A 12,500-nucleotide genomic window follows, 5' to 3' on the forward strand; every position below is an offset into this window, starting at 1 on the left:
CGGCTGCAGGCTGAATAGATATTCCAGCAACTTGGTATTGCAACATCCCAGACCATTGGTGAAGGTGAGATCGCATTTTGTGCCAGTATGCAAGTGCACCACTTTCAACAATGGCACCCTCGCCTTGGGATTCGCACCCTCTATCGACCAAAGGGATGTAGCCTCCAAGATAGATTGGACTTTCTCGACCGCTTCCTGCGGACTAATGACATCATCGTCCTTTCCCTCACGACCACAGAAAGTGCCTTCCAAGTCAACGAACACATCAATATCGCTGGTAATTGAAGCGGTTCCGATGCAGCGCGATCCAAACGGGTAGCAAATGGCACGTGGAAAGTGCGGAAAAAGCACGTTTCGCAGTTGTAATAATTGGTTGAAGATTTTCGAGTCGTTTCGAATCAGATCACTCATGGCCATGTGAACTCTAGCAATATTATTTGGATCCTTGCCCAGGAATTTTTTGGTGCTTTTCGAGAGATTCTCGCTCGTCTTTGGTATGCAATTACGTTCCAAAAATGAAACCTGTGCTGGCGGAGTTGCCTGTGCTGGCGGAGTTGCCTGTGCTGGCGGAGTTGCCTGTGCTGGCGGAGTTGCCTGTGCTGGTGATACTTGTGGCGATGGAATAGAAGATAGCTTTGGTCCAGCATTGAAGAAGATTCCGTGCTTGCTTTGCAGATGAGCCTTGAACGTATGATGGCTCTCGAATGATTCATTGCACTCACGGCATCTAATGATTTCTGCAGGAAGATAGCCATTATCCAGAAGCTTATTCACCTCGTCCTCGTCTTCTTTGCTAGGTTCGAAAATTGTACAATGGGACAAGAACGATTTAACTTTCGCCATCAGCTTATCAAACTCCAAAAGCGTGTAGGAGTTGAGGCAAATCGGATCTCCCCGGTAAGATTCAAGATTCACGATCAAGGCTTTTACAAGCAGATTGGACGACAACTCCCGTGATTCCTGGATCCAGGGGAAACCAAATTAAATCTCACAGAATAATATTACATTCGAATTTCTTCTTACCATTAGGAAACCGAGTACAGCCAGAAAATAAAAAATTCTGAAAAATCTCGAACCCCCACGACGCCCGCATTCGAAAATCAACCCTTCCACGAGCTGTCAAACAGAGAAAGAGAAAGAGAGAGAAAACAGAGAAAGAGCGAAAGAGATAGCAGTAGCTGGGACATTTTTCAAAAAAGATTCGCGGCAACCGCATTTTTGATTCAAAGATAAAATGGGGAGATAGTTTGCAAATCTGCAACCCACATTACTCATAATTATCCACGGGATCCAAGGAATTAATAGATTGCATTAAAGAAGTCTAAAATGGCAAGAGATCCTGTATTTATAAAAATCAAATAAGTGATAAAAAAGACTTGCAACGCGCAGCTTCCCACAAGCGGTGCCCGGTTAGAGAACGTATTTTTAAAAGCAAACGCGACTCCAATTTGTCATGAAATTCAGTATAAAACACTAAAACAAACGCATGATTGATCCCCGGCGTGCTGCTGGCCACAATGAAAGTAAAATTGGCCGCCAGATGTTGACCGCTTAAGAAATCACGCGCCAGTAGAAAGGCGGCCGTTGATGTGGAATGTCGGTGAATTAGATAACAGCAGTACTGTCGTGACGAACGAAAAGCATCGGTTTTAGTGTTTTGTTGGCATTAATCAATCTGACCTTCAAAATGGTTAATCAATTTGTGGTTCAACACTGAGCATCAAAGTAAACCTTTAAGCAAATCGTTTCAAACGTGTAGTGCTGTATTACGACGGAGGGGATTGGCCAGTAGCGATCTATCAATGAATCATTAATTATAAGTCAATGGTTTATGACTTCATTGTATAGGCTTATAAAATCATTCATAAAAAAATAATAGAAAATTGTAACGTAGTGAGTGCTTAAAGGTGCGTGACCGATAACTTCCTAATCGTGATATGTGATACGTTATCATTTTAATGCTTTGGAATACGATACACTGGTCCAGTTTAGAGAGGCGAGCTTAGTTTGGTGCGTACACTCTTTCGTCCATAAATCACCCATAAAACTGAACATTTCATACAGATGTGCCACATGGTGCAACTCGTTCGACAATCTATTTCCGTCGAAATCGTCATCAATCTTACTATGATTTAGTTCGACATGTGGAATAAACAATCATCGTCAGCTGGCTTTCGCGTTGGAGCAGTGCAAGTGGAGCGACAAACATCTGCATGACTTAGTTCGACAATGCTGCCCACAGATCGAACATAAATCTGATCAAGGCTTCTCAGCTCATCATGGAGAATGTAAATAAAATTTACCATTCTTCGAAAAACTATGTGTTCAAATACATTTTAGCGGTAAGTGCCCCAGCTTCCAACATTCATGGAATTATGTTCCATTTCATAAGCCGCACGTGGGGAAATCGTTTACGAGATTATTGCAACAGATTTAATCGTTTGTAATATTATTTTATCTCTGGCCAGCTTCTTTGGACCAGCTTCAATTTCTTCATTTTTTGTAAAGCATTCAGCAACTATCATCAAGATGCTGCATACTTTTACCTAAGTCGTATCCTTGGGGTAAGTGTGAGGGACAGATGCGTCGATTAACCCGTTAATAATTTTCGTTTTGCAGAACGGATTGTGCGTGTCACGCGGTACTGCACCCGTTCTTAATGTAACGATGGCGATAATAACACTGCCAACTAGTCGAACGTTCAATTTACTGTTGCACAATATTTTCGGAAGATGCTCGCAGCGCTTGCTGGTACACTATCTTGAGAAGGTGAAGGTATTGCATTTGCTGCTGGGAGTCTCGTTGATCATCGTAGCAAGTAAGGAAATTTTATTTTAAGACCAAAACCTACCCCTCTGTTAACGTTTCGATTGTTCCCGCTAGTCATTCACAGTGTAGCACATATCGTTAACATCATCAATTTTGTCGGTAATTACGACGAGCGTTATCGAGAGATTAACTGGGCCAACGGTCCAGATGATGTAAGAGATGGGAATGAAAATAATTCATCGCAGCAACCTACATTTTTTTCACCCATTACATTGCAGAGCGTGTTTCGTTTGTTGTTCACTACTCCTACGGGATTTTCTGGATGGATCATGTTGGTAACTCTAATAGCGATAGCTTGTCTGGCCCAACGATCGGTTCGCGATCGATTCTACAACAGTTTCTTTGCCTCGCATCACCTATTTCTTCTCTTCTACGGAATGATGTTTTACCATCCGTTGGGGTTTGTTAGGAAAAAGAAGCTCAAAAAAGGTGAATAATTATTTATGCTTTTTCCAATGTTCTTATTTCCATCATCAAAGCAATATCATCAAAGAGCAAGTCAACATAGACAAGCACAAGATAATGTGCGACTCGGTAGACAATGTAACACTGCACAGCAATGATGATCTCATGGTAATGTGTGCCGAACCCCCGCGATTTGCTGCTCCTGAGAAGCATGCCTGGATCTGGCCATTGATCGGTTTGCTGATCTATCTAGTAGACATTAGCTATCGTCATCTTACATCGCACTCTCAACGCTATCGTGTCGTCACGGAGCAATGCTACGCAATGACGGGGCAGGCGGTGCATCTGCGCTTGCAGTTCCTTCGGAAATCCAAGGTTAAGGTCTTACCCGGACAGTACGTTCTGCTTCAGTGCCCCTTGATATCGACGCTCGAGTGGCATCCATTTACGATAACGGAGGTATTTCATTTGGTTGAGCGCTTCTGGATCAGCAGAAGCTAACGTTAATAAATGAGTATATTTCGTTTGAAGATCCCGACCGACAGCAACAATAATCTAACGCTCACGATCAAAGCGAGGGGAGATTGGACGGAAGAGTTGTACGAAAGGGTTGTCCAACGTGAGCAATTCCGGAGGAATCTCGGTGGCGTAGATCCATACAGACGCATGGAGTTCCTGCTAGACGGACCTTACCCATCGGTTATGAGTACAATGATGGATTACAAGCGTATACTGTTCATCGGGGCTGGCGTTGGCATTACGCCGTTTGTGACGATCATGAAGCATCTTCTGTGAGTATGAAATGTGTCTCTAGTCTCAACGAATCCACTGACGTTTTTTTTTTTGACGAAGGAGGTCTAATGTGGAATGTCCTGCCCGAATACATCTTATCTGGATAGCCCGTAATTTAGAAACGTTCCTGTGGTTTACGGACGAAATCGCTCGATTACAGGAAAAGGTACGCGTGGTGGCATGACGATGAAATGTGGCAAAACACGCTAAATATTTGCTTCTATCTTTAGTACTGGGCACAAAACAAACCGGATCGTTTTCGAGTGAAACTGCACTGGACGCAAAACTACGACGAGGGGCTGGTAGAGGAGTGCTTTGGCGATATGTTGGCGATCAAATCACGCATGCATCGTGGCAGACCCAATTGGAATGATGTGTTCCTTGATTTGGTAACACTTTATCCCAAGTACGACGAATAGGACAGGTGTTATTCCACATTAGAGTACTTATGGTATTTTTATTTTCAGGAAGCTCGTTTCGGTGTTCAGCTGTGGACCAAAAGAACTGACCAAAGAGATCCGAGCAAAATGCAAAGAATACAGCCGGCATGGATGCACCCTGAACTACTTTCACGAGGGCTTTGGATAGAGAGCCTTGGCCAAATTCAAAATCATTCATCCCTACTAAATTTAAAGCCATGATAGTATCGACAGTAACTCTAAGCGTAGTAGTTTGTTTCTAACGGAAATACGATGTTGGAAGATTATATTGGTGAGCTCAAAACAAACGACTCTGACACGTGTTCTGGTATTGTGTAAAAATAGATGGTACAACTTATCCCGTGTGCTTGATCCCGTTCCAAGTGCAATCCTTTCTGCCTAACATTCGATTTTCAGCAACATCCTCAGTCACTGGCAAGATGTTGACGCTAAAGTATCTGTACATCCGGCCATATTTCGAAACTCCTCAGGAAGCTGTCGAGTGGGATAAGGTAACAACGTGGTGAAAGGGCGCATTTAAAAAGAGAAAAAAAAAATCAAATTTTGAATACTCTTTTTCTTTTGCAGCTCCAAAAGTTAATAGCGAATGTGAAGCAGTTTCATGACGACTTCGATCGGATCGTGCTACACAAGGATCTCTTTAGGACGTTTAACTATTACTATTTGCTGGAGATTCGGCATCGCATAATTAAAATATTAATGAATTTTGCCAAAATCGAATGGTGCGAACCAAAACCGCAAGGAATCGCTACCGATCAATTCGGATTTCCGGTTATGGAGCCTGTGAAGCAAAAGAGCAAAAAGAAGGAGCAGGAAGAAGTGCCCGACTATACCATCAGAGTTAAGGGCTATAAGGAAAAATTTCCACTTGTCTGCTGCGATGAACAGTTTCGAACGTTGGCTGCACTAAGGCTCCATTATTACGCTGAACACGAGAAAACTTATTTACTGACTGCCAACACGTGTGAGGTATGTGTTTGGTGGCTAAATGTTCGAATTTCGTATTTTTTTTTCTTAAAATACGTTCTCTCCACTAGATGAAAGCTGCTCTGCTGCGAATGGTCGTGTTCCGTCGAACGTTGGACGATTTTTTGCACAGCGGAATGCAGGCGAACAATGGACTGTGTTTCTATCTTACTAAAATCCTTCGTCGAATTATTTCAATCATCCGTTACTGATGCAAACACATGGCAATAGTTTGAAGTGAATAAAGTAACACTATTCTATTCTCATCTTTTATTACAGTTTATACAAAAAAAAAAACAAAAAATAAAGGATAAAATTACAACGAAAGATGTTAAAGCAAGAGGTTAGCAATCCAGAGGAACGATCAATACGCTTTTTAGAACTCTAGCGTTGCGTCCAGTCTCCTCATTATCCTTCGCAGGTTTAGCAGCAGCTCACAGCTTGATTCCTTCCCAACGGAAAGGTAGTTTTTCAGGTGTCGTTCGAAAATTTCAATTTTCGTCAAAGACATTTTCAGCTAAAGCGATAAAATGCATTATTGGGAGTCTGACCACGTGGCATTAATGGTAACAAAATTTGAACTAATGAACGCCATACCTCACAGAGTGATGCCGACTGCAGTGCTTTTTTGTTATGTGCCTCATCATAGTGGCGATTGAATGCCTCCTTATCACTGTACATTTCCTGCCGAGTTGTCATAGATAGAAAATCATAGATAAAACGGCATCGCGGTAACGAGTCACGCGATAGCAACGGCTTACCCCACAGCACTCGATTTCCTTCCGCTCGGCAATGTCTTTCGGGCGTGAGGTAAACTTCTTCAACAGCATCACTACCTCATCCCGCAGGTTGTGTAGCTCGTACATGAACAACGCACGGTACAGGTCTTTGTGTAGCACAATTTCGTCGTACTCGGTGAGGAAGGCACGGGTTTCCTTTACAATCTGATCCAACTGCGACACAATCAGAAGATCAATCATTGATCAGCATGCGACGCTTAGAATCCAACACTTCCATTCCATTCTTACCTGGTCCCAATTGGACATATCGGGATTATGCGCATCAGGAACCATCGTTGTATGTGCACGGTTAGTGGTGGTTAAGTGAATTGATCAACCGGATTAAGAGTAAATCGAGGAACACCAAATGGAAACAGTTGTTTCACCACAACTGACTCACGAGTATTTGTCACGCTTTCTTCGCGCGAGCCGAATTGAGGTTTGGCTTTTCTTGCTCCTACTGCGAGACGAGCAATCTTCGTTGCGATGCTTTCGCTTCGGCTCAATGAGCCCGATGTGGGTAACGATCTTGGGAAAATTGCCAAAACACAAGCAGTCTAACCAAAGGTCATTGGCGCCTAAGCGTTCGCGAATGTCGCCTGACGAGCCAACTGAAGCCAATGCTTGAAGTGAAAGCATTTAGTATGATTCCCTTTTAGGAGGATTTATTCACAAGCGACTTAATGAAATTGCCCAAAAACGATCAGCTAGACAATTTTTCGACTTGATCTTTGTAGATGTTTCGTAAAGATAACAAGCCAAGATATCATTCATCAATGATCCCCGATAGTATACAAAGTTTCACGGGTGTCTAAGCGCCACTTACAACGATATCTGGCGAATCTAACAGGGATGCAGTTTGCCCTTGGGACGAGTCGTGAAGAAAATCCTTACGCCCAGCTGTAAGGCAACCATGGCCTTCCGATGAACGGTACCGCATTTTTAACATACCGATCGGTGGCGGTACAGACGATGACGGTCTTCCTTCGGATGATGAATAATGATGGTAATGACGCGAACGGACGCCAAGTTCGATACGAAGTGGACGGTCAAACGAGCCACGAGCACGAGCTTCTGAGTTTGGGCAACCGAAGGACATGAAGGACATAATTTAATGTCCCGAACAACCAGACCCCCACAGTTGCTTTTGAGGTGTTCTGACCGATCGCGTCTAATCATTTAGTGACAAACATCCACCGGTAACAGTTCCTCCTAGAAAGCGAATTGTAAAAGTTGCGATCCGGGTTTCCAATTGGGCCGTACGCGTGATCCTAGTGCCGTTTCTCGCTCGTTTTTCGCATTCGACCACCCAGCACCCAGCAGCATGGCCGAAGAGAACAAGCAAACCCCGGAAGCTCCAGCTGCGGAGGCGGCGCCGGATGCCGCTCCTGAAGCTGAGAAGGAAGTCGGCGAGGAAGAGGTGGCGCTGGAGTCATCGGACGCTGAGTCGGAAGTGGAAGCTGTCCCTCAAATATCGCCATTCGAACGGGTACAGTAGAGTGGTTGTCCTAGCATCGTTTGGTTCGTTATTTTTAATCTCGTCTCGTCTCGTTGCGCTACAGTTGAAGCAGTTCCTGGCGGAAACGAACAACTTCCTGAACCAGTACGACGATCTGGTGCAGGGGAGAGAAAAGCACAAGAGCATCTATTTGCGCACCGTGAATGAGCTGCGCGAACGACTCGTCGTTCTGCTCCATCGTTACATTCTGCACACGATGGTGAAGGAGGACTTTCTCTACAAGCACATTATCTGCTGTGGCGAGGTGAGAGTGCATTGGGTTGGTTGGGCGATCTATTTGCAGACTGCACCACTGTATGCAGCAAGCGTATGTGATGAACTAGTGAGAATTAACGCAACGGTTTTGTATGATTCTATTTTGGTGGCCTGGCAGGAAGCAGAAGCTTTAAACACCGAGGAATTCGATGAACACTACGAAGCAGTCCACAAGGATGCTGACAAAGCCATTTCCCTGCCTGAGGTACGGATAATTAGGTCCCCCCCAGGGGGTTCAAATGAAGTGCAAATGAAGGACAACAGTAACATCATATTCCATTGATAACTTACTCTCCTTTCAAACAGCTTGCCATCATCCAGCAGTACTCGGATTCCGTTCAAACGTACATCGAACAGGGCAAGGCCATGAACAATGATTTGATCTTCTCCCTGAAGCGGCTACTGCGGAAGAGCAATTCCGTCCTTGCGGGTCACCTTGGGTGAGCGCAGCGATCAGATGGCACTATCTCGCACTAGCTTTTAAGACGTTCGATGCGGTAGTAGTTGCAGTGGCTGCGACGAATCCAAACTGTCTCATTAATCGGTGGGTGCTACACCTGGTGGTACCTGGTGTGGCGCACCCAATCTATCATATTTAGCTCTCTAATTTGTAAGCCTGTGTTTTCATCGATGAATAATAAATGTTACCCTGGAAACTTAATGATGTGGAAGCAGAGCTTTTGCTAACTATGATTGAAACCATGATGACAATGATGCAAGCCTGCAAGACGCGTTTCTTGGTTGTTTTGTGTTGTGCTCTCACTTAGACTTGCTAAACTTTGTTTTAAGAATATTTATATCACAGAGTCTTATGCAAATAAAAAGTGAAACAACGTCCGTTCGGTCACTTCAAGGCTGCAGTGACCATGGCTGATTCAGTTTTGAAATTTCTTTCCGGTAGAGCAGTCGCATCCCGAGCAAGCTATGGTTTGTGCACCGACGTGCACCCGTAAGCGGACGCTTGACTTCAGCTGCAAGTACCGTAATGTAGGTAAACTGACGATGCTCTTAAAAGAAGTTAATCTGAACAGCGTACACCTTGCTTTGCTAGCTTGAAAAGTTTTCCTCGGATGTGGATCATTTTTTGGAGGAATACGATCGCATCGTGGAGCACGTAACGGCATACCATCGAAGCTATCGACGGGAGCTGAGCCATCTGTGCGAAGATGTTGAGCTTTTGCTGCAGAAATTTAGTTACATCCAGTCCAGTGGTGTCCGGGGGCAATTGTTTATGGAAAAATTCTGCTGTGGTGTACGTAAGGTGTGCTTCGTAGATTGTGAAGAATATTTAGCACGATTTGTTGACCGGTTTTTCAGGTACTTTTTGACGATTGTGAAGAACTGAGACAACATTACGTTTTGTATCACAATTTCGCTCGAATCTTGCAGCCAACCATTGTGCAAGTATGTAGTGATTGTGCTGAACCGGAAGCAATAGATAAACCATTTCTTGTGCTTCCCTTTCCCCCAGCTTCAATCCGGCCATGGTAAAATGCAATACTTTCATCGACGTTTGCTAGAGTACACGTGCTATGGCACGGAGTCGACTGCCGTACTGCTGGCCAACCTTAAGAAAATCGCCAAGAACATGCGCCAAACTTTGGAACGCAGCCCGAAGTGGTAGTAGTAGCGTTTGAACAAAGCGAAGAATAGAATGTGTACTAATTTTAACCACAGAACAAATAAACCACCCGCACCCGTTGGGATTTGCGCAGTAAAATCAGGATAGCAGGCAGGATGATGTCAACGGGGAGGGGGGAAAGAACAACCTTGAAGTGGGGTATCGGTCTGGACAGGAGCTCATTTCCGTTTGTACGCCCATAGACTCTGGGTGGGCCACAATATTTGCTTAGCTTTGGGAATGGGTGTTCCGACGAAAGTGTATGTTCATACGAACATCTACACGTACAGTAATAAGTATAAAAATGTCGGTGATGCTCCGCGTGGCTTCGGGATTCAGTAATAATCGATAATTTTGCTCCCATCCGCTACAGTTGGATCGTTTCGTAAAGGATGTGAAAAGGTTCCTAAGGGAGTACGATAGCATAGTGCTGCACAAGGATCTGTATAACCTCGTCTTCCGTAGTTATCTGCGCGAGATTCGATCGAAGGTGAAAATTGTGTTGCAAAAATTTGGAGCTGCACCGTGTGATGATGGCAGCACGCATACTAAAAAGGAAATGTTCTGTTGTGGGGTAAGGTGCCGGAAATGGATTTTTTTCTTATCACAAATTATTTAACAAATCACTTTCCACCAAACGTTTACAGTTAGCATTCACGGAAGCGGAACAGTTTCGTAAGCACTATAAGGCAGTGCATAACGAAGCCTTTCTCGTGTATCCTAATACGCTAGAGGTAAGCACTGGTAGCGGTAGAATGCAACTGGAACAGACAGATTATTCAAAAGGTTTGTTCCCAGCTCAAATCGGCATTCGCCAAACTGGACCACATGCGCCACCGTCTGGATGAGTACACGCGCTTCGGCAAGGAGTATACGCTAGCCCTGCTGTTGGACTTGAAGAAAATAGCGAAGAACATCTCTGGCACCTTGAAGTTTTAAAATAAGATGACACTAGACTCAATAAATGCCCATTCCGCCTTAAACATTGCCCTCCTCTCCTCGGTGCAGAAGGCTTCAAGATCAAACCGCGCTAATGCCACGATTATCATGCGATCGCAGCCGATCGGTTGGCTAGTGTCCTTTTTTGGGATGGCTTTCGGTACCATTTCCTTCCGTTTTTACTCTTCGGCTTTTGTTACCTTTCTGTCGTAGTGACAATGAAAAATTGCACACCTCCTAGCCCCCGCATCACGTGTTCCCCCACGGCGCAGAGCACGACAGGAAGCGAGAGAGTTTTCTTGGTGAACAGTTTCATGGCATGTAGTTCAGTACAGCACCAGCTTCCGTTGGCTACCGAAACATCGTCTCAGTAGAGCCTCAAGCATTCGATTGGCGTGAGCGCAGTGTCGAACCGATAAGTTTACAGACAGTTTTTCGGGTAAATTTTTTTGAAGACGCATATTTTGTCCACGAAAGACCGCAAAAAATATCCGTTCTTAATCAGGCGCCACGCTAGCGAAGCATATACTGAGCAAATGGAGCAAATTGTGAAAAATCGTGATGTAAGTTTCACATTCCTGTCCTAACAAGCGTTTGAGCACTGACGATGGCTAATTGGCTTCATGTTTCATCGCAGGTGGAGAAGTTTGTGTCGGAAACGAAGTACTTCTTGGATGAGTTCGACTCCATCATCAGCCACTGGGATCTATCGGGCAACTTCTTTCTGCACTACTTGATTGAAATTCACGAAAATGTAACGCAACTGCTATCGCGGTTCACCACGCTTTCGCTCGAGGGTGTCGGAGACCGGAAGAGCAAACCCTTCTTCAATCTAAGATGCTGCGATGTAAGTATACGGGCGCTGCTGAAATCATTTAACGAGAGGCTCGGGGATTTTCTTCATGAACTTGATATTGCGCTACTTGCCGATCGGTGTAAGTAGGTCTAAGGGAGAGGTGAGGCGTTTCCAAATATATACCACTTCGATCGATTGACCGTGAATCGATGCCAAAGAAAGACGATCAATGCAAATCGCGACGCTTCCGAGCGTGTCGGGTTGTTCGGCGTTGTTCCGATTTAAAAATAGATTTAACGAAGGAAATAACAAAACTAGCATGCGATCGATGAAGATGACGATGAATTGATTTTTCCTTCCTCTGTATCCTGTTTAGCTCGAATTTCAAACCGTAAAGGACCTTCGACTCCACCATCACTCCTGTCGGCACAAGAAGTCGCACTTTGAAGAAACAGACAACTGCGAGGTAAACTTTTTTTGTCACACAAAAGTGAAAAACCCTACTGTTAATTGGTTGTCTAATGTCCTTGTGTCTGATTATCTGTAGCTCAAATCTGCCCTGCTCAAATTGGCCTTCTTCAACCGGAGGGTGAACGAGTACGTGCAGTATGGAACCGTAGCGGACCGATACCTTTGCCTTTACTTGAAGAAAATAATGAAGAAAATCATTATCACGCTCGATACATTCAATCTGTAGCTACAGCGATACGATCAACATTCGGGTAGCTTTAAGGATAGTTTATAATCCAGCGTTAATGATAGGCAAGAGGCTTAAGCTTAGATCGCTAAGTAATTTGTATAACAAAACCAGGTGTAACGGTAAGAATGGTGGCTGTAAGTCAATCCTTGTGAGGATACAAAATGCGCAATAAACATTGCAAACGATTGACAAAAGTACGTTAATAAACAATGTACGATGTCTAGTAATTGTAGCTGTTTCTTGTCCGATAACAAAACGAGTTAAGCTTTTTTACAGTACTTCGTGTTAGCAACATGCGCATAGAAAAATTGGATGTAGTTATGCGCCACGAGCGGACACGATCAGTTCTCGATTTCTTTCTTATGTAAATGGGATGTTTACGGTCTTTACGGCCAAAATGTTCTATTTTTAAAATAACGCATGAATCGGGTGCCAAGACTCTTCCGATGAAATGGCTCA

At 44.2% G+C, this 12,500-nt stretch overlaps 9 protein-coding genes across 11 annotated transcripts in view; 7 read left to right on the top strand and 2 right to left on the bottom strand.

Annotated features, from left to right (window-relative positions):
- Positions 1–1,105, bottom strand: part of LOC126572121 (terminal uridylyltransferase Tailor-like) — a 2,028-nt gene extending 923 nt beyond the window's left edge. Inside the window, exons 1-2 of the mRNA XM_050231182.1 lie at positions 1,024–1,105; positions 1–960 (exon numbers count right to left, since the gene is read on the bottom strand). The exon at positions 1–960 is cut by the window's left edge and continues 4 nt beyond it. Of these exons, the coding sequence (XP_050087139.1) occupies positions 1–960; positions 1,024–1,026 (963 nt within the window). The 5' untranslated portion in view covers positions 1,027–1,105. The remainder of the gene's footprint in view (positions 961–1,023) is intronic.
- Positions 1,106–1,786: 681 nt separating this feature from the next.
- Positions 1,787–4,754, top strand: LOC126572120 (NADPH oxidase 4-like). Its single transcript, XM_050231181.1, has 10 exons — positions 1,787–2,342; positions 2,469–2,564; positions 2,620–2,818; positions 2,884–2,981; positions 3,048–3,229; positions 3,309–3,693; positions 3,766–4,025; positions 4,087–4,192; positions 4,257–4,432; positions 4,494–4,754. Exons 1-10 carry the CDS (start codon positions 2,280–2,282, stop codon positions 4,612–4,614), a joined length of 1,686 nt encoding a protein of 561 aa, XP_050087138.1. The 5' UTR covers positions 1,787–2,279; the 3' UTR covers positions 4,615–4,754.
- Position 4,755: 1 nt separating this feature from the next.
- On the top strand, positions 4,756–5,751 carry LOC126572122 (uncharacterized). The gene is made up of 3 exons (XM_050231183.1): positions 4,756–4,957; positions 5,034–5,435; positions 5,504–5,751. Exons 1-3 carry the CDS (start codon positions 4,886–4,888, stop codon positions 5,642–5,644), a joined length of 615 nt encoding a protein of 204 aa, XP_050087140.1. The 5' UTR covers positions 4,756–4,885; the 3' UTR covers positions 5,645–5,751.
- On the bottom strand, positions 5,690–6,645 carry LOC126572124 (uncharacterized). The gene is made up of 4 exons (XM_050231185.1): positions 6,461–6,645; positions 6,194–6,385; positions 6,030–6,116; positions 5,690–5,949 (listed from the first exon to the last, which is right to left on the bottom strand). The coding sequence occupies exons 1-4, from the start codon at positions 6,503–6,505 to the stop codon at positions 5,809–5,811; spliced, it is 465 nt and encodes a 154-aa protein (XP_050087142.1). The 5' UTR covers positions 6,506–6,645; the 3' UTR covers positions 5,690–5,808.
- Positions 6,646–7,353: 708 nt separating this feature from the next.
- Positions 7,354–8,646, top strand: LOC126580957 (uncharacterized). The gene is made up of 4 exons (XM_050244316.1): positions 7,354–7,700; positions 7,774–7,974; positions 8,104–8,190; positions 8,292–8,646. The coding sequence occupies exons 1-4, from the start codon at positions 7,536–7,538 to the stop codon at positions 8,427–8,429; spliced, it is 591 nt and encodes a 196-aa protein (XP_050100273.1). The 5' UTR covers positions 7,354–7,535; the 3' UTR covers positions 8,430–8,646.
- Positions 8,647–8,859: 213 nt separating this feature from the next.
- On the top strand, positions 8,860–9,704 carry LOC126581757 (uncharacterized). 2 transcript variants are annotated; one of them, XM_050245633.1, is made up of 4 exons: positions 8,860–8,972; positions 9,037–9,246; positions 9,303–9,389; positions 9,457–9,704. In XM_050245633.1, exons 1-4 carry the CDS (start codon positions 8,910–8,912, stop codon positions 9,607–9,609), a joined length of 513 nt encoding a protein of 170 aa, XP_050101590.1. In that variant the 5' UTR covers positions 8,860–8,909; the 3' UTR covers positions 9,610–9,704. The 2 variants fall into 2 exon arrangements, with proteins under 2 accessions (XP_050101590.1, XP_050101592.1); XM_050245635.1 differs by having other exon boundaries at positions 9,037–9,237.
- A 102-nt stretch (positions 9,705–9,806) lies between these two features.
- Positions 9,807–10,678, top strand: LOC126581592 (uncharacterized). Its single transcript, XM_050245349.1, has 4 exons — positions 9,807–9,912; positions 9,980–10,180; positions 10,254–10,340; positions 10,405–10,678. Exons 1-4 carry the CDS (start codon positions 9,847–9,849, stop codon positions 10,543–10,545), a joined length of 495 nt encoding a protein of 164 aa, XP_050101306.1. The 5' UTR covers positions 9,807–9,846; the 3' UTR covers positions 10,546–10,678.
- A 122-nt stretch (positions 10,679–10,800) lies between these two features.
- Positions 10,801–12,283, top strand: LOC126581593 (uncharacterized). Of its 2 annotated transcripts, XM_050245351.1 has the most exons (5): positions 10,847–10,984; positions 11,051–11,108; positions 11,183–11,392; positions 11,718–11,807; positions 11,889–12,283. In XM_050245351.1, the coding sequence occupies exons 2-5, from the start codon at positions 11,082–11,084 to the stop codon at positions 12,036–12,038; spliced, it is 477 nt and encodes a 158-aa protein (XP_050101308.1). In that variant the 5' UTR covers positions 10,847–10,984; positions 11,051–11,081; the 3' UTR covers positions 12,039–12,283. The 2 variants fall into 2 exon arrangements, with proteins under 2 accessions (XP_050101307.1, XP_050101308.1); XM_050245350.1 differs by having other exon boundaries at positions 10,801–11,108; positions 11,889–12,281.
- A 209-nt stretch (positions 12,284–12,492) lies between these two features.
- The window catches only part of LOC126569193 (uncharacterized), a 908-nt gene continuing 900 nt past the window's right edge, over positions 12,493–12,500 (top strand). Inside the window, exon 1 of the mRNA XM_050226120.1 lies at positions 12,493–12,500. This exon is cut by the window's right edge and continues 135 nt beyond it. The gene's annotated coding sequence lies outside the window, so the exon portion shown is untranslated.

Source organism: Anopheles aquasalis, chromosome 2 (assembly GCF_943734665.1).
Source record: "Anopheles aquasalis chromosome 2, idAnoAquaMG_Q_19, whole genome shotgun sequence".
Taxonomy (NCBI): Eukaryota; Metazoa; Arthropoda; class Insecta; order Diptera; family Culicidae; genus Anopheles; species Anopheles aquasalis.